Genomic DNA, 19,497 nt, shown 5'->3' on the forward strand with positions numbered 1-19,497 from the left:
GAAACAGTCTTACATTTTGTGGTCATGTATAGCATCCAAATTGTATGGTTTTTCTTTTCAATAATACTCTTTTTTTTTTTTCTCCCCCCCCCCCCTCCCCCCTTCCCCCTCTCTCTGCTTTGAATAGGGATTCTGCCATTTCTAGTAACAAGACCCCCCATAACAGCTCGATCAACCACATAGAGACAGTCCTGCAGCAGCTGGATGAGGCCCAATCTCAGATGGAGGAGCTTTTTCAAGAACGCAAGATCAAGCTTGAGCTGTTTCTGCAGCTCCGTATATTTGAAAGAGATGCAATAGATGTGAGTGTCTGTTCTTGGAATTGCACTGCACTTCTCTCGTGTAGGAAAGTTTATGCTGAGATGATTGTGTAGCTGCATTGGCATGTGGCTCAAATGACTGATAGACTTAGTTCTTACCTGAACTAAGGCTTTATCTTGTATGTGAAAGTGTCAGGAGAGTGCAGAGCTGAGCTTTTTGATATTAACTCCAGCTCTGATTGGCTTCCAGTGGGTCTTTAAGCAAGTGTCTTGTAAAATCGTAGTGTACCAGTTGCTTCATCTGGTAAGTTTGGTTTGAATATCAAGCTACCTTGATATAACTAGTATGCTTACAGTTAATATGAATAAGACTTGCAAGATGGTTTAGTACAAACCCTCTAAACTGTTGCTTTGTAGTAACATCCCTCTTCTCTTTCTTTTCCAATTCAGCAGTCTCTTTTCAGTTGACAGCTACAAGTGGTGTTTGGAATTCTGTTTTAATCTCCGGGGATGTTGTAAGGGCTGTTTGTCTTTTTTTTTTTTTTTAAATAAGATTCTTTTCCACCTCTGAAAATAATGCAAAAGCAGTTGTAGTGCCACACCCCTGCAAAACTTCAAGAAGTTTTGAGACTATCCAAATCTTATAGGAGGGTTACAGCTTATTGTTGGAAAGTTTCTGTTTGTGTGCAGAGACATGCAACAACCAGACATGAAACTCCACATGTAGCTTAGGTTAATAGAACTGCATTATAAAGCTTCAGCTAAGTTGATCATATGACTTCTGTAAAACCACTAGCACTGTACACAGTGACTGAAACTGAGTTGGTGCCTCAGAAGGTTCAGGGTTATCTATTGGTAAATGATCCAGTTTGAGTACATAGGTGGCTTATCTCGAGGCTCTGGAAAACGGGAGTTACAGTGATAATTTTACCCCTTTGCTTGTACATAGTAAAAGCTGCAACTGTCGGTTAGGTACAAATGGCGTAAGGGCAAAGAGGCAGTCGGCAGAAGTGATAGCTTTTCAGGGTTTGTTTGGGTTTTTTCTTACAATCAGGATTAGATATCATTGCTGAAGTCTGGTTTAGCTAAGCACATTATTAGGAGCAGTGCAAGAATAGGCAGACACAGTTCCTTGATCTGGGCCCATAGAGGAAGTGAGAGTGTGCGCTCTACCCTAATAACAGCTCTGGTGTAAAGGAAGACTAAGAAGGTTCTCTATTTTGCAATTCGCACTGAGGAGGTGAAACTAGTCTGCAGGGAGTTTGCTACTTTGATTATGTGGGAGTAGCTGCCGCCTTTATGCAAGGGAAAGGCTTAGTAGAATTGTGATTGTAATAATTAGTTGGATGACTGGTATATGTGGAGGAACATAGAAGGTATCCCCTGTTATAGGACTGTCAGCAATTTTGCAGTCTCTGCAGAAGATGTGTGCTCGATGGGTTCTGTGTCATGTTCTCAGAACAGTTACTGAGGAAATGGCAGCTGTGGGGGGCAAGGCATATACCAAGAAAATTAATGGAAGAATTAGGTTAAAGTTTTGAGTGAAGTTCATGATGGTGATTGCTCTCTGCTGTAGGTTACCTAAACCAGTAATTTATAATAGCAGAAGGCTGGTTGCAGTAGCTCTGCTTTGCCGATGTGTTCTAGTCCTCCAGTACGGGATAGCACCTGTATAGACAGCAGTACTTCTGTGTATGTTGTCTGGTGATGGCCATAGGAGTTTGCAGTGGAAAGCCACATATCCTAATTTGGCAGGTCTTGCTTTTTCTGAAGCTGCCACTTGGCATGCTTTACATTTTGGCATATAAAACATAGCAAAGTACCAATTACCTTGTTGAAAAAGTTGGTGTATTTTGTTTATATGGCTCGGAAACAAAAATCATGCTTATTAAAGATTGCCAAGGAGCCCTCCAGGGAACAAAATGACCCTGGCTGCAGAGCGTCTTCAGCAAAATGTTGATTGCTTTGCTGTCTCTGTACCATGTCCTCTCTCTGCTTCCTCAGCAAAGCACGCTTCTCTTTTCCTTCTCCCTGAAGGCAGACATCTGTTCGGAAACTTCCGGGAAGAAAATGCAGGGACTAGTTCCAGGTCAGTTGTTTGAAAGCAGAAGCTCAGCTGAAGTAACATGATAGTGAGGAGGAGCCAGATGCCAGCTAGGAACTTGCAGACCTTGTTTTGACCTCCTCCTTTGTCCCGGATTTTGTGTGACTGGCCCAGTCAATTGAGACTTGGCTGTAGGGGCAGTTCATTCAGGGGAGCATCCTGTGAGGACAGTTTTTTCTGGAAGGCGAGTAGTGTTTCTAGCTTGTCTTACTGCTTGCAAAATAACACAGGCTAAAATGGGACAAAGGGTTCCCCTAGCACTGCAGGATCACACTGCGCAGCTGTGCTTCTGGGGAGAGTGGTAAGATTTGCTGGCAGGGTTAGTCCTCCTCTTCTTGTCCTTACTCTTCCCTTATTGTTCACTGACAAAATACTTTGTTTCTTTTAGTTGCTGTCTTTTATCCTGCAACTTTTCAGATTCTCCTGCTCTTCTGAAATTGCTGTAAACTGCAGCACAGTCTCTGTTTTGCCCCTTGCTCTTGGCATGTAAACTTGACCTTCTCTATCCTTGGTAGGCTTTTAAGTGCCATTGGTCGTGAGCTATTTGAAAGACTGTTGTGAATGCCTGTATTAACTAAAGGCAAGAAGGAGCAAAATGTATGCGAAGAGTCCCTTGCTAGGGTGATTAGCAGCATAAGGAAGATGTGTATGGACCTAGCCAGTGGGTAGGTAGCACTGGTGGCAACGTGTGCAGCCTGAAATGTGTGCGTCTCATCTGTGTCTGTGCATTTTTGCTTGTCTGTAACTTAAATGCCTCGAGGCCTATGTCAGGGCTCCACACAAAGCATACCATACACTTTTCAACTCACAGCTTTATCTCTGCTCTATTTTTGGACCGTACTTACAAGATGCCTGTTAAGTCGTACAGCTGAAAAGGCAAGGATGCAAATTGCTGGATCACAGAGACCTAACTGTTCTCCCTTTCCCGTTCACCTTTTTCTTTCTTCCCAGCACATAATATTTTCCAGGTCCTGGTTAGCACTCCGTTGGTACAAGGAATGCTAGTTAGACCCTTCTGAGAAGAGACTTGTGGTTCTTTATTTCTTCCCCACTCAGTGCGTAAGAGTCGGCATCCCTTCTGTGTTATACTCTGCCTTGTGTCCTGTCAGTGTTACCTTTACATTTGTTAAAACCTAGGAATGTCAGGCAGCTCAGACTCTGCACTAGGAACTTCTTGAACACATGCTATGGTAAGTAGTTACCCTGTGCTTGATCTGGGTTGTCCGTTTCCTGAGAGCGGTATTAATTTGTGATTCAGTTGCTTTAGATGTCATTCATCTTTGTTCTGTTTGTTTAATGCTAATTGTCTTGACAAAACTTTAAACACAAAATAGGAGCCTTCTTGCTCTGAAAGTGTTGCTTTAAAGCAGAACTTCAGGGGAAGCCCTGAAGAGTGGGGGCAGAGTGTGCTTAATGAATGTTATCTTTGTTTTAACTCTGCCCTCGGTGCGTTTCAGATTTGCGCAGTGGGTGCAATGGCTGAAAGAGATCACCCAGTTACTGCTGAAAAAGTGTGAGGATTACTGCCCTTGCTGGGAACCCTAGCTGTGATGCGCACTGACTTCTTATCACTTGAATGAATGTGGGACCATGCTGGCATTATTTATTTATTTGAATCGTGGCCTTTCTGGTCTTTTGAAGGGGACAGGGAATGTCTTGCTCTTGTACAGTGTTTCAGACTACTTTAAACAATGTGTGGGCCATGATCTTAACCTCAAGGTTGCATGAAATAATATGGGAAGAAGTTATAATTCTTACTGTTGTTGTTGTTCTTTGGAGGCAATATCACTGAAACCTCTTGACTGAGGTGACACATGGTGTTGACTTCTTCAAACTACCTGTCATTCATATCAGGTACAGTGAATCTCGGGATAGTCTGAGAGGATATAGTGACTATAATCTACTTAAACCATTCCATTATTATAAAAATACTGACACTTAGCCACAGCAGTCTCCCATTGTGAGTTTATGGTGTTTATTACTTTATTTCCACTCAATTTGATAGTAAGAGAGGTCAGGTTTTGGCGTCTGTTCTGAAGGAAAATGGACTGGCTTTGTTTTTATAACAGTGGCGCAAATGTGCCACGTTAAATCTCCATCCGCTTTTTAATGGTGTTGAGAGAGACAGTGAAAGATGGTGTTTTGATGGTGGAGTCTCACAACCTTTAATGCTCGTATTTTTCAGCTTGACTAAGTCTAACTACAGTTACTTACTGTAGTTACTACTTCACTATAGTTACTACTTCACTTACGAATGCTGTTAACTGAACTGGATGAAAATAAGATGGTAAATCTGATTTGTGACAACTGCCATAATGCAGTGGGTGGTTTGAAGAAACAAATGTTAGGTGACCTCCACTGCTTTTGGTAGTGAATGAACACAGAGTTTTGAAGATGAGCTGGGAAGAGCAGGTCGGAGGTGCCTGAGAGCAGAAAAGGGGGTTAGCTGGAAGTAAGCGGTTTCTCAGGCTGGACTGTCAGGAAGACTTGAAGTTTCTTAAATATTTCAGGTCAGTTAAAAGGAGATGAAGAGTAGAGAGAGGTGATAAGACATGTTGGGCATGGACCAAATGAAAGTGAAGTAAAGGGAAGTTGTGAAGGATTCTGTGGGATGGGAAGCCGCTCATAATGCATAAATAGATTGTGGTATAATGTTTAGAGCACGTGAATGAGAGATGAAGGAAGCTTTAAGCAGTGGCTAAAGCCCTTGTCCTGTATATCTTCCTGCATCACTTGTCCATCAGCTCTTCTGTTTTCAGTGTTACCCCTGAAACATGAGTTTCTGCCTGTTTTCACTCGGGTCGAGCTAGCTGATCGGGGTTAGGGATTGCGGATAGCTATCCCAATTGTTTGCTATCTCCCATCATGGCATGATGCAAAACTTGAATACTGAGTGAATCAAGTCAAATTTTTACAGAACACCTTTAAAACAGGAAGTTAACTCACTGGTGCCACAATTTTAAAAATAATTGCTTGATGCGTCCATTTTTTTGGTGTCGTGAGCGGAATGGAAACAACCCTTCAAGAAAGATTGTAGCTGACTACAGAAACTTTATACTTATGATTTAACTTTGCTTTTTCCTCAATTCTGTTTTTTCTACAAGGCTTGTTTTCCTGGAATTCCTCCTGTAGTTTGACTGTCTCAGGAAACTTCACAGCTCTAATTAATCACTTCGAAAGCATAGTGGCATATTCCTTTTGCTAACAACAAATTACTTTGGTTAAATATTTATGCAGCCAGCTACTTTGTTGCTAATGCCCATTTAGTCAGATCCTCTTTTTGCTGTGTCTTGGTGCATAAATAGGTGTTTTCCTGTCATTTAGCACCATTCACGTCAGTTTGTCCTCCTCCTGAAATTGTTGAACTCTGGAGCTAAGCCATACTTGGTTCTTTATCTATAATTTTGCTTTCCTAATGAACTGCAGTAGTTTGTGGCAAAACTCTGCTGAAAATTCTGAAAAAAAGTTGATTACAGGCTTGAAGGATGTGTCAGACAGACTTGTTTGAAATAAATAACTGATGCATCAAACCTGTGCCATAAGAACTCAACTCGCTATGATCACGGGGGATTGTAAGCATTATCTGTTAGACTTCAAAACAGTTTTGTATCCTAATTAAAAGGAGTATTTTACATTTCAGCCAGGTTCTGGAACATGATACGAAAAATGCAGATGTGTGGGCAGGCAAGGAGGACTTACTGTTGTGGTACATGTGTTAAGAAATACTTCCTTAGCTACCCTTTTCTGGACAGCTTATGGCTGAGAGTAAAATCTGGAATTGAAGTGTAAACTGAAGTGAGGCTGAATGATTTCAGCAAGTAAATTTAACTCTGACATTACAGTAAGACTGTAATAAAGTAATACTCTTTGGTTTTGCTCCGTTCACTAAGTACCCTGCCTTTTGTGACAAGTAGTGCTTCTCAGTCGTCTGGCAAAAGTCCAAGGCACTCACAAGAGGGGTAGAGCTGTTTTTTTGTAAAGGAGCTCGAGACTGGTGTAACTGAAAGCTAAGCTGGCCCTTGATGTGTGAATTATTACTTGGTGCAGTCTGAAGAATTGAAAAGATGTTTTAGATCAACATTTTCCTTTAAAAGTGAAGACAAAAACATTTTTATTTCACCTGTTTCACAAGTAATATGTTGGTGAAGGAGTACCTTAAACAAGGCAAGGTTACCCATAGCGTTGCAAGAACTGATTTATGGAGGGCTGTTGTGGTTCTCGGAGATTCTTCTTCTTTAAAACCCATGCTTGAACCATGTTGAATCTGATCAGTGAAGTCAATTAACAATAAGCAACTGGAGTTCTTGACCTCCATTGTAAGTGCAACATTCGAAATAAACATACGTTGTCTACAGAGTAAATGAACATTGTCGTCTTCCTGTTTCTCCCAGATAATTTCAGACCTCGAGTCTTGGAATGATGAGCTCTCTCAGCAGATGAATGACTTTGACACTGAAGATCTTACAATAGCAGAACAGAGGCTCCAGCATCATGCAGACAAAGCCCTGACCATGAATAACTTGACCTTTGATGTCATCCACCAAGGGCAGGATCTGCTGCAGTATGTCAATGAAGTGCAGGCATCTGGTAAGACGGCTCCTTCGTGCTATTCCAGGCAGTGGCTTTATAAGAATTATCCAGTTGTCTCTCCATGGGATGTCTGACAATAACAGAGATGCTGGTTAACTGTAAACTAGAGACATGTGGACAATTTTTTTCCCCTTTTTACTCAAATAATTTGTGTTCATGTGATAATATTGTCATGACAGCATGTAATTTTTATTGAAGAGTTGGCAACACTTGAAAATATTGAGGTTTTTAAGGAAGGGATTCCACTCAGGAAGTTATAAAATTAGAGTAAATAGTAGGGAGTTATAGTAGGGAGTTAATTTTACAGTTATTCGGAGCAATGCACTCAAGCCATAATTCTCAGTTTCCAAGCAATAAGTCTTCCTTTTAGGTTTCTTATGCCCCTTCACTTAATATTTTTAACTGTATACAGTCACCTATGGTAAATCTCAGGCTGTTTCCAAAAAAAAAAAAAATTGCATTTTTAAAGAGCGCAAAAACTATGCTCATTTAAGCAAATGCTCCGAGAATTAAGTTTAACTTTGAGAAGGAACTGGACAAGTAAGCGTCAAACAGTGGAAATGGTCTATTTGTCTTCAGAAGGCTTGTAAGTCATTTATAACTCGCTCTGGCTGGTTACAGGTGTTGAGCTGCTTTGTGACAGAGACGTAGACATGGCAACTCGGGTCCAGGACCTGCTGGAGTTCCTTCACGAGAAGCAGCAGGAGCTGGACGTGGCTGCCGAGCAGCACCGCAAGCACCTGGAGCAGTGCGTGCAGCTGCGTCACCTGCAGGCCGAGGTCAAGCAGGTAGGCGAGGGCTGTGCTCCGGGACCCCCCAGAGCTGGTCCACACCTCTTGGAGAGCTCTGTTCCCATAAACAGAGGTAGAAAATTAATTTCTGCTGGGTAAAGTCTTGGATTTGGAGGGGGGAGGGACTTTGAATTGGGCACCTAGGAAACTTTATCCTCTATTAATATTGTGGTCTGGAATTTGCGTTAACAGTCTGTATTTCTACCTGGATGCAAGTAAAGTATTTGAAGTGTAGAGCCATTTGAACTTATGTTAAATAATCCATACTTTTATCATCTATATGGTGATTAATAAAAATGTTCAGTGATATGCCCTGAACACTGACCTAATACATCTACAAATGGTGATAATGTAATATTAGCGGGGTTTGCTCTCCAGGAGAAGAAAAAGGAAGTTTCACTTTTCCTGGCAATAAAGTGTCAAGTTTTGAGGTCCTTATCTGATAAACACCTAAACTTTTGGTGAATTTGAGATGCAGTGGGCAAAACCACTGAAGTAGGTGCAAGTTTAAAAAACAAACAAAACACTAGAAAGGTAAGTGGTTTTGATCTTGCTAACACTTGGTGGCATCGCAGAAGTCCACTAGTCTATTGTATTAGTATGTCCCATAATGGCTCCCAATGCAACTTGTCCTTTTTCTGTTTGTCCTGAGCACTTACAAAATAGATGGATTGTAGACGAATATCCACGTTGCACTTAGTCTGTGGTTTGTAGGTCGTTCTGTAAGATCTTTGTAACATTTCTGAACCACTGCTAGCCCTGACTAAAACGGAAACTCAAGTTTAAATTTTTAAGAAAGCATTGGAAAAAATGAGTTCATCTTACAATAAAGATATAGATAGTATACTATCCTGTCAAGTTGCCTTTTTTTTAGTAGACTGGGATTTTGGAAAAAAAACTGATTCTATTTGTATTTTTAGTACGCATCTCTATCGAGTGGGATTTTATGTTGAATTAAATGCCATAATAGACGTGAATTTCAAACAAACTTACATGAACGGGTAGCTGACAGAATGTTCGTGTATTACAAACTCCTTTTCCAGATTTTCATTCTACAGATTAACCTGCAGTACTTCCCCAGCCTGAATGCCTAAAAATTGAATGGAACTAAAACTGAATGTTATATTGTCTCATAGGATTTCTTTTGATCCCCTTCGGAATGTTTTGGGGCTAGTAACTTTTAGTTTTGTGATTTCAGTTGCCGTTTCAGAAAACCACATCTGATTTATTTTAGTTTTTACTAAATATCAGGAAGCATGTCTCCTCCTGTTTCCTCTGCACTGCGAAAAACTTCATAGCTCAGCAGGTCACAGCAGGTGCTTTACCTGAGAGTAAAATGACACAGTAAACCTCCTCTTCAGTTTGTTTTGTTTGTATTTTGATGCCTGAAGCAGTGAACACATGCTTTTCCAGTTCAATTACTGTGATTTTCTGCCAGATTTATTGTTGATGAACTGGGTGTAATTATTATGTAGATGGGATACTGTCTCCATAGCAAGGATTTTTGACAAGATTTCCATTTGAATTTTTCCTGCCAAACTGACATTACTGCTATTGTATTTTCACGTATATGTATATATAAAAAAAATCCAGTAAAAATATATAGCTTGAAGTCATATGAAAAGGTTAGACTGGAACACTGCGGGAATTTTTTGATAGGGTTCATCTCTCAGATTACTGTAATGGAGACCAGCAAACTATCTCCTGTCTTAGTTTTTTAGTCAGATACTTGCAAGGAGTCTTTTCAGTACTAGGTAGTGAAACTTCGAGTTTAGTGAACTCTTATTTAATAAGCACAGAAAGCAGATGAAAACATCCAGTGTTGCTTGTCCCTTAAGTACCATACCAGTTCTGCTTTGTGACATTGAAGTTCTGTAGATCAAGCCTCAGGACTAGGAGGATGCAGAAGGGCCAGAAGACAAACAGAGGTTTAAAGAAAACCTGCAAAGAATTTGCTTGTCAACTTGACGAATAATAGGTGCAGAAAAGGCAAAACTAGATAGAAGATTGCAGTGTAGGAAAACCTCAACACATGGGGGAAGAGGATGCTCACTGAAATAAGGGACCGCTGTACATGGAAGAAACACATGGAAAGGAAAATGTGACCATTTTATACAGGGCAGAGAGATATGAGTCGGCAGAGGCAGAGAAATAGTTCAGAGAATATCTGTCTCATCCAGAATTCCACTTGAACGTTTGCCAGACAAACTTATTTTTCTCACCTAAAATGTAGCTGCTGGATTACTTATTGCTGCAATCGCTCCAACGTACTTGCTTTGTAGAATGAATGCTTTGCTTTACTTAACATGCAGCACCTGCCTGGGTCAAAATCTTTACCAAGCCCCAAAATGCATTGGTTTTACTATGCTCATTAAGCCTTTTCAGTGCAATATTGTCTGCTGCTCTGATCATGGTGTATGTTCTTGAGTACCTATATATTCATATATACGCAACAGTGTACAGGTACTTATACGAAGTACAAGCTTGTACCTTTAAGAGTACTTTGAGGAGCCTTGTATTCTCACATGCTGACCTTTTAGCTTGGTTCAAACACAGTCCAGTGCTTGAGCTCTGATTGTCCCAAAATACTACTCCAGAAGAGTATCCTGGCACTCCATACAGTGCCATATGGATATGAAAACGTAGCTAGGACAGCAGGCTGAAACAGGTGTGTCTCGTGATCATGTTCAGTTAGAGTGAAAAATTGGTCCATGAAACTAATCTTAAATCAAGCATTTATCTATAGAACTACCTGCTTGACCCTTTCAAGTGTCCCAGACTCTCAGTTTCATTTCCACAGTTTTGCTGATGCTCTGCTGATGCTTTTCTAGCCTGCCGAAGGCTGGGAGGGGGAAGATGGGGTGCGTGGTCCACCCGAACAGTGAGGTGATGGGAACATGCCAACAAGCACTGGAAGGCAGCAGCTCTGGAAAAAGAACAGGCGTGCTATTTACTAGTGCTTCTGTTTTCCCCTTGAGTCAGAGCAGAGGGAAGGAGAAAGTGCTGCTGGCAACTTTCCTCCTGTGAGTTCCACCAGCTTCTGCACTTGCACCCTAACCTGAAAAAAACAGGAGGGCAAATCACTGTGTTTGAAATGGCAAGTTCTGTGCTAGTTGCCTCTGCTGTGTGTGATGGGGTGCCAAGTCAAGAGGAGCTTTCAACTGGTGCTGCTTAAGCATCCTCCTTCATTATACATTCTCTGGAGAAGGCTAAATGTATTTTAACCCTAAGAAGGTGTGTTTCATTACACTGTACCTGGAAGAATTATTTTGTAAGGTAGAGAGGGAGCTTAGAAATGCTTTTGTAAGGCAAAATAGAAATAAAAAAGGGATTTAAAAAAAAATCTTCTGCCCCCCCGTGTTCTTGCAGACAAATCCTTTCCTCCAAACGTAGTTTCTGTCTGCAGTCTATTGGACGCATCTGGTTCCCTCAGAAGTTTCCCTTTTTCTTGCTCCTGAGGCTTACCTGGGCTTCCTCCCTTGAGTATTAACAACCCCTAGGTATCTTAACAACCTAGAGACTCCCAGCTCCTTTCATGGTCTCTTTTGCCTCCCCCACACTGTGATCTGGAAGTGTCTCCTTGCAGCAGGAGAGGCTGTTCCAAGGCCAGAGCTGTCTCCCCCGCTGCAAGGCTCCACCTGACCCAGCGCTTTCTCCCCAGAGGAGCAGAATGTGCACCCAGGTATACGTCTGGGAGCTGCTGTCATGTCCCACGTCTACACTGCAGACTTATTCTTTTCCACAGACTTGCAGGTTTTGTATAGAAGAATTCAAATACACGCTATCAGTGGAAAAAAACTTGTTAGCAATTCGTTGTGCAGGCAGAAGTGAGAAAAAATGCATCGCTAATATTGCAGTCTGGATAAACAATATTGCAGTCTGGATAAGCGTAAGACAAAAGGTGAGATTGTGATGCAGATTTGAGGTAATGGATGTTGTGTTAAGATGGCTAGACCTCAGTTGCTTCAAGGTATTAAAGACATGTTAGAGTATACTTTGGATGTAGACCACATGTGCCTTTGTTTTTAAGGATTTGTGTTTTAATAGGTCCTTTGCCTGGTTTGCACCCATGTTTTCAGTCTGCGATTATGCTCGTGTCATCCTGATTCACTTAGTAATAACCTGGCACAGTAGCATTAGTAGTAGCATCATACGTGGCTCACTAGATGAGAGTTAGTAAGTGTTAAGAGCTAACTGTGATTTGGTAGTTAATAAAATTATTACCAGTGGCTAAAGGTCTAAAATCAATTTGTAGGAAAAGGTTAGAGAAGGTGTGCTTAAACTGCTTATTTTCAAATCAACTGGGCCCAGATGAATTCACCCTAGACTACCTAGAAAACTGCCTGAAATGTCATAGACATTAGTGCTTATCTTCTCCAAACTTCTGGAGATTGGATGAGATTCTGGAGGCCTGGAACTCAGCATCTACTTCTGAAAAGTGGGAAAGGATGAGCTAAGGGAGGACTATAGGTCAGCTAGTTTAACATAATTCATAAAAACATAAAATATTGAAACAAGTAGATTATTAAACCTGAACAGTGACGAGGTAACAGGTCTTCTGGGTAGAGGTGAAAAAGCAGATGACACAGATCTTCCTTCTATTAAAGCTTTTAAAATAGTTTAGTTCAGTCTATCTGGCCCTAGCTTACTATGCGACTGTCGTATGAGACTACATTGTCGTGAATAATAACTTGCTGGAAAACCATACTCAGTAACAAAAGTTATTAAGAGACTCATTGGATTGGAAAACAGATTTCAACACTAAAAAAAATCTGTAGAAGTCTGTCTGTGTTTGGATACTAGTTCATGTTTTCAGTCAGAAAATCTGCATGTTAGGGTAGAGATTATGCTTTTAAATTTGAAGTTAAAGGCAAAAGAAGCTGGGAAAGGGATTTGAGTTCATCAGAAGATGCTGGATTGCAGTTCAGAATGGTCTTGATATATGAAAGAATTGTGCTGCAAGAAGGATATGAATTTTATTAGTGAGAAATACAGAGTATGATGTACTGGCAGGAATAATCAGCTGAACATATACAGCACAGGGGTAATTACTGGCTGGGCAGCAGTTGCATAGAAAAGTTGTACAGATCACAGTGAATAACCTGAATTATGCCCAGCTTTACTCAGTATTTGAAAGATTTTGATCAAAGTGATGGTTATCAACTGGAGAGAGCTCGTAAAAGAGCAGTGAGAAAAATCAGGCGGCTAACTTCACTTGGGAGAGGTTGAAGAGACTGGGGTCAACAATAGAAGAGGAGCCTGGAGGAGGGAATCGAGTAATGTTCTTGAGGGAGAGAGGAGAGGGAAAAGCAAAGCTGATGCTAAGAGGGAGAAAATGTTTGGGGTGTTTTTGTCTGTCATGGGCAGGAAAAACAAAATGAGCTGAAATTAAAGCGAGAGAGATGTGAGTGTTAGATATTAGAAAGAAGACTTCTGGTGATAAAAATGTTTGATGAGAGCGTGGGATGTCCGTTATTGGAGTCTTGAGTAATGAAAAAGGCACAGATCTTTTGGGAGGGGCCTTAAGGTTGCAGGTTCCTGCTGTTGATAAGGAATGCACTAGGTGGCCTCTGAGGCTTCTCCCCACCCGAGGATTCTTCTGGTTTTAGTGGACATGTCAAAGAAGGCACATCCTGAAAACAAAAAATCTTTAAGCAATTAGAAGACACTCAGTGGTCACATTTTTCTCAACATTAATATTCAAAATTATTTGCTTACTTTTTACTAAGCTGCATGTTCTCAATTTACATTACTGACACTGGCTCTTAGGCAAATGTTGCTTGTAACTTGTTCCTGTTTTCCAGGTGACAGAAATGGTATTCAGAAACACAGCCTTGTTCAGAGCATAAACTGAAAGCACAAGCCTGTAGTATTTGACTGAAAGATAAGAGTTGTCAGCTAAGTGAAATGATAGTGAATGTCATTCGCTGTGTTTATTGAGTATATAATTTGCAGTAAATATATAATTAATAAATTATTTAGTCATCAATTCCAGTACTACATGTGACCCTAAATGTTTTCATCTCTAGCAATGATGCTTTTCTTGCTGGTTGGCAGTGGAATTGCGTATTTCATGGTCTTCTCTTTTGCTACAGGTTTTGGGCTGGATCCGAAATGGGGAGTCAATGTTAAATGCTGGGCTTATCACTGCTAGCTCTTTGCAGGAGGCAGAGCAGTTACAGAGGGAACATGAGCAGTTTCAACATGCAATAGAGGTAAAAGTACCATTTCAGTGACCATAGCCAAGAATTCCTGTATTACATTTCATGAGTCTCTGTAAATAGCACTGCAGTAAGGAGATGTATCTCTTCTGTGCCTTTTCATGCTGTTCGGTTAACACTACAATGTATTGAGTTTAGGGAAAGCTGTTGAAATCATCTTATGGCAAAGAGATAAAAACACTCATTGGGAAGGTCAGGGTTTTGTTCTTGTTCATTTTGGAGCTGCAGTTCTAGGTGAGCACATCTTCTCAGTGCCTTTTTGCATCTTTGTAAAGCAATAGCCATTTTTTGATTGGAGAGGAATAAAAAAATTATAATAAATCGAACAAGTCTGTTCACAGCAATTTTACCAAAAATGGTGTTTCCCTTTGTTAGAATAAAACAATACAATCCTAATTGTTAAAGTTAAGGATAAATGGAACAGCAAACATCAGTTTTGTGTATTCTCATATGGTCCTTTAATGTTTCCATTTTTGTTGGACAGTATGTTTCACTGAAATTTGTGTGCGGTGGTGTGTCCATCCTCCTGCCATGATTTCAAACTAAACTTACCAGATTGGTCATATCTCTGTGAAAAATAGGCAGAGATCTTAAGATTGACTGGAATGTAATATTATTAAATTATATGTGTGATTGAGGGACTTTGGGTGATATTGATTATATACAGCACAATTCTTTTTAAGAACTTTACTGTTGTCGAAAGATTAACCAAAGTTATGATCGTTTAGGAAAACTATTTTCACAAGTAGTCTGTTGTGCAGTAACTCTTTTCATGTTTGTCTGCCATTCTGTGGAGTTTTATGTTTCCCTCTCTCTGGGTGTTTTTTGTTTTGTTTTGTTTTAGTGTTGTGGTTGTTTTGGGGTTTTTTTGTTTTTGTTTTTTGTTTTTGTTTTTTTTTTTACAGTTTGCACTATATGTACCCTCACTTTGAGAGCTTTGGTAACTCTTAAGTATAAAAATCATGAGACCTCTAGACATTTTTCAATTTAAGGAAAGATGATTAGGAAGCTTAATTTCTGAGTTTTCTGGATCATACTGGATATAATAATATCTATTATAGTTAGAGGTTCCAGATTTTAGGCAAGTATATGTTTACACAGAGAACTACAGTTAAAAATCTGCTTACGGTGAATGCAGAGTTGTCTTTTGTATTGTCCTGCATGCCTGCACTTTCATTTGCTCACTACCAATGTGCAAAAGACTGCGGTAAAGCTGTGAGGACAGTAATAGCAATCAAGCCAAAATAAGATACATCCTTTCCATCTTTTTTCTCCGCAGCATGAAGGGAAAGAAAATCAACCTGAAATTCATAATTATAACAAAATGTACTGCAACGTCGGTATGCCATGTGTGGCTTAATGCTATGCAGTGGCTGTTGCTTGTAAACTGCTAGTCGTTGTTGATTTGATGATACACCTCTACAGGATTTATTTCCTTTGTATTTGCATAAGGGAAGTCATGCAGTGACTAATATTAGACAGTTATTTTTAGTTAATGGGTGTTAGTGCATGTGTATAGAAGTGTCATTGACACAGTGGAAATGTGAGCCTTTGAGGTCTTCAAGAAAATGAACTGAAGTGTTCCACTGAACTCCTGAATTTTCACCTCTTGTCAGAAAACCCATCAAAGTGCCCTGCAGGTTCAGCAGAAGGCAGAGGCAATGCTGCAGGCTAATCACTATGACATGGATATGATCCGGGAGTGTGCAGAGAAGGTTGCCTCCCATTGGCAACAACTGATGCTGAAGATGGAGGACCGTCTCAAGCTTGTGAACGCCTCTGTTGCCTTCTATAAAACTTCTGAACAGGTACAGAAATGCTACATGATCTGTGTCGGCCTTGGTTAATTCTTCAGTGTGGCATAAAACAGCATTACCTAAAAAAATGGTTGATTAGGTTTGGTTATATTTACTAATTTGATAACAACTGCAGTTATACAAAAAGTGCAAAAAGCAAATCCTTTTACCAGCTGCCTTAGAAAGAGAAACTATGTGTTGCAGCCTTTCAGTATATAAAGTGGTCTTATAAGACAGAGGCCTGTAGTGACAGGACAATGGACAACGGTTTTAAACTGAAGGAGAGTAGATTTAGATCAGATACAAGGAAGAAATTTTTTACAATGAGGGTGATGAGACACTAGAACATGTCGCCCAGAGAAGTTGTGGATGCCCCATTCCTGGAAATACCAAAGTCAGGTTGGACGAAGCTTTGAGCAACCTGATCTAGTGAAAGATGTTCCTGGCGATGGCAGGGGAGTTGGGCTAGATGATCTTTAAAGGTCCCTTCCAACTCAAACCAGTCTATGATAAGTAAGTAGTAGACAAATTGTACCAGCTACTAAGATACTACAGTGTAATTGATCTGGCTACGCTTGCTTCAATTAGCAAACTTCAAACAAAGTACACTACCAAAGTGCAGTGCTTGTTGGTGAAGACTCAAATCTTCATCTGCCTTTTCTATCACTCTCCTCTTTAATATTCCTCAGATTCTTATTTTTAATTGAGAAAAGTCTTGTAAAACATTTTCAAGATGAAACACACTGTACAAGTGCTTAGTTGGATTTCTGCTTGGTTTTGCTTAAACCATAAACAAGTTACGCAGAGGTTTTAATGGAAGTACTTCAGATGGCTAATTCTGGTTTTTGTGTGGGAGTCAGAGAAAAACCAACTTCATCCTACTTGTCTGCAGAAGAGTTAAGGGGAAGGTTGGCAAGGTTGCTGCCTCTGCAGTCGTATCTTAAGCCCATCCTGAACTATACAGTCACAGAGGTGGAGAAAGATGAGCAACTTTAGGGATAGCCTTCTGAGCAATTCCACGTAAGCAGGCCAAGGCTTGCAAACCTACAGCCAAAGTTTGTTGCCTTCTCTTAAGTTCCAGTCAAAACATGTCAGAAGCTAAGGTACCTGTAAGGGGTAGGTAGATTGGTTTTCCATTTTTTTGGCTTGAATTTGGAATTTTTGTATTACTGAATTATATTCGAGTTGGACTCCTTCCTGATAGGTGTGCAGCGTGCTGGAAAGCCTGGAGCAAGAATATAAGCGAGAAGAAGATTGGTGTGGGGGAGCAGACAAACTGGGTCCCAACTCTGAAACAGATCATGTTACTCCTATGATAAGCAAACACCTGGAACAGAAGGAGGCATTCCTAAAGGTAGGATTTGCTATTTTTTTGTGGTGGTCTTTGTCTTGGGAAGCATGCAGTTAAATGCTCACTCTTACACTGCTGAAACGTATGTGGAAAGCAACAATGCCATTCAGAAGCTACAGGTATGTCCCAAACTGCGAAGATGTGGGAAATGGCACGTTAACTGCTGCTGACAGTGATAAGGAGAATACTGCCAAGTGCATAAAATTGTAGCCAGTTTTATAAATATATTTCCTGTTGAACTTCAATAGATGTCAGGTCTCCCACTGTGACTGAAGAGGAATTGGGAATCACTGCTTTGAGCAACTGTCATTCTAAAGAATGCTTAAAGGCTGCTGCTTTGGAAGAGAAGTGACAGTCACATAGTACCATTGCTGCCTGTGCATCAGAGCTGCTCTCAGCTGTACTTGGACTACAGTAGAGTACGGAAGGAGGAAACTACTAGACAAGCGTCTGGGAGTAGTTGGGTTTGTGTAATAGTCTGCAGATAAATGAAAAGTTTTCGTTCCAACTAATGTCCTAGTGAAGAGGGTTATTGATCTTACTGAATAAATGTGGAACGGATGCTTGCAAAGCAGTTTAACTAAGCCTGTAACCAAAGGCTTTTTCCAGCATCATCTTGAAAGACACCAGAGTGTTAAAACTTAGTTTCATTAAAAGCCTTTTTGTTCTCAGTGCACAGATGAGAACGTTCAAAAATGTGTTAGCATAGCTCTAAGTATACTGTCATGTAGATCTTTCTGCAGCTGGCATCTGAGCTTCCAGTTTCTGTGTTAAAACAATGTGAGAAATGACTTAGTGTCTCTCTTACTGGATCTAACCATGCTACGTTTATCTAACCTTTTAAAGTAATATTTCATGTTCTCCTTATTAAAAATAAGGCAGCCGGCCCATATGTAGTACTTGGTGTACATTAAGATGAAGAAAGCAGCTGAGCCGAGTGTTGGCAATACAGTGATGAGCACTGAAAGCTCTCAAGGCCTTGCCTTAATATTTTAAGGGCATGCCTTAATATTTTAGCGCTTTTGGTTTCACTTCAGTGGAGCATTTACTTTTTGTTTAAAGTAGCGGTGGACGTTTTGGAATATCCAGTTGATTATATAAGCACGTGCACTCTGTTTACACAATAAATAACTTCAAGTGGCATGTGGCACGTACACAAAACAAACTTCTCTGTCAGCTCTGAGTCATGCTGAAAGCTCTAGAGCAGGTAATTGCTTTTCAGGATCTTCAGATAAAAAGTAATAGCATTTTTTTTAGTTTTTTTGTTTGTTTGTTTGTTTTTCTGCTGGATAAGTAAGTATTAACTGTTATTTGTTGGGAAAACTATTTTAATGCTTGGGTTGGCTTACTTGTAGAAGGATTTAACAAGCAACGCTTTCTAAAATTGGAGAGGGGGGATGAAGAGGGCCCTTCATCTCTTTCCGGATGTATATGTGTGCAGCTTCAAAGAAAGCAATACCTCTGACTCTCTAGGCTTGCACGCTGGCTCGGAGAAATGCTGATGTCTTCCTGAAATACCTGCACAGGAACAGCGTAAACATGCCAGGGATGGTGACACACATCAAAGCACCTGAACAACAAGTCAAAAGTAAGGGGTTTCTTGTTCTTTTTTTCTTCAAACAACATGATCATCGTGTGTTGTGGTGCGTGTGATGATGGGGGAGTGAAGCCTGCCCAACTGGAAAGGGTTCTGTCAGGCTTAACAGGAAATAATTAAACTTACTCTCGCACATTTTGAAGGAGCTGCCAGTCATCAAATTCTCTTATACCCAAATGAAGTTGCTTTGAATTTATTTATCTCCTGCTTACACTTAATCTTCTTTCAATTTGAGACTCAAATGTGCTGCTTTGTTCAGAGAATGAGATAGTAAACTTCCACATGATAATGTTTGGTCTGATGCCAAATTGGAGCTGATCGCTGTAAGCTTACTCAGTGTGTTAGTGTGGTGCATTCTGCGAGTTCCTTGGGAGTGCCAGGGTGATACATGATAAAACCTCTGAATGATGCCCTTGGACCCTTCATAGAGTTGAATCAGTATTAAGGAACTTCATGAAGCATAGGATAACTGACATCATGTTTAAATTAGATGTGTAGATTGGTAGTAGCTGAGGTGAGGCAGGAAAGAACTAATACATGGGGCTTGGGTTTTGCTGGGATTAATTCAATGTAGTGCAGCTTTAAGGTGTTAACATGCACTGTGGGGAATGGAGTAGAGAGAGAAATCTGTAGGGCTTTCAGGGACAAAAGGACAGCAATTAATAGGGTATGCATAACTGATGAGTGAGGTAGGCAGAACAGAGATCAGAGAGAGATACTCAGAAATAAATACTACATTTTACTCATTTATTTGCCAGTTGTATTCTGCTTGATGCATTTTGAAGCT

At 40.4% G+C, this 19,497-nt stretch overlaps 1 protein-coding gene across 3 annotated transcripts in view; it reads left to right on the top strand.

Moving 5' to 3' along the window:
- Nucleotides 1-19,497, top strand: part of TRIO (trio Rho guanine nucleotide exchange factor) — a 258,160-nt gene that overhangs the window by 131,735 nt on the left and 106,928 nt on the right. For all 3 annotated transcript variants that reach the window (XM_082318867.1, XM_082318868.1, XM_082318869.1), the window contains exons 13-19: nt 128-302; nt 6,756-6,951; nt 7,576-7,742; nt 13,841-13,960; nt 15,583-15,774; nt 16,967-17,116; nt 18,587-18,701. In XM_082318867.1, the coding sequence (XP_082174993.1) occupies nt 128-302; nt 6,756-6,951; nt 7,576-7,742; nt 13,841-13,960; nt 15,583-15,774; nt 16,967-17,116; nt 18,587-18,701 (1,115 nt within the window). The remainder of the gene's footprint in view (nt 1-127; nt 303-6,755; nt 6,952-7,575; nt 7,743-13,840; nt 13,961-15,582; nt 15,775-16,966; nt 17,117-18,586; nt 18,702-19,497) is intronic.

Source organism: Platalea leucorodia (genome assembly GCF_965183815.1).
Source record: "Platalea leucorodia genome assembly, chromosome: 1".
In the NCBI taxonomy this organism is placed as follows: Eukaryota; Metazoa; Chordata; class Aves; order Pelecaniformes; family Threskiornithidae; genus Platalea; species Platalea leucorodia.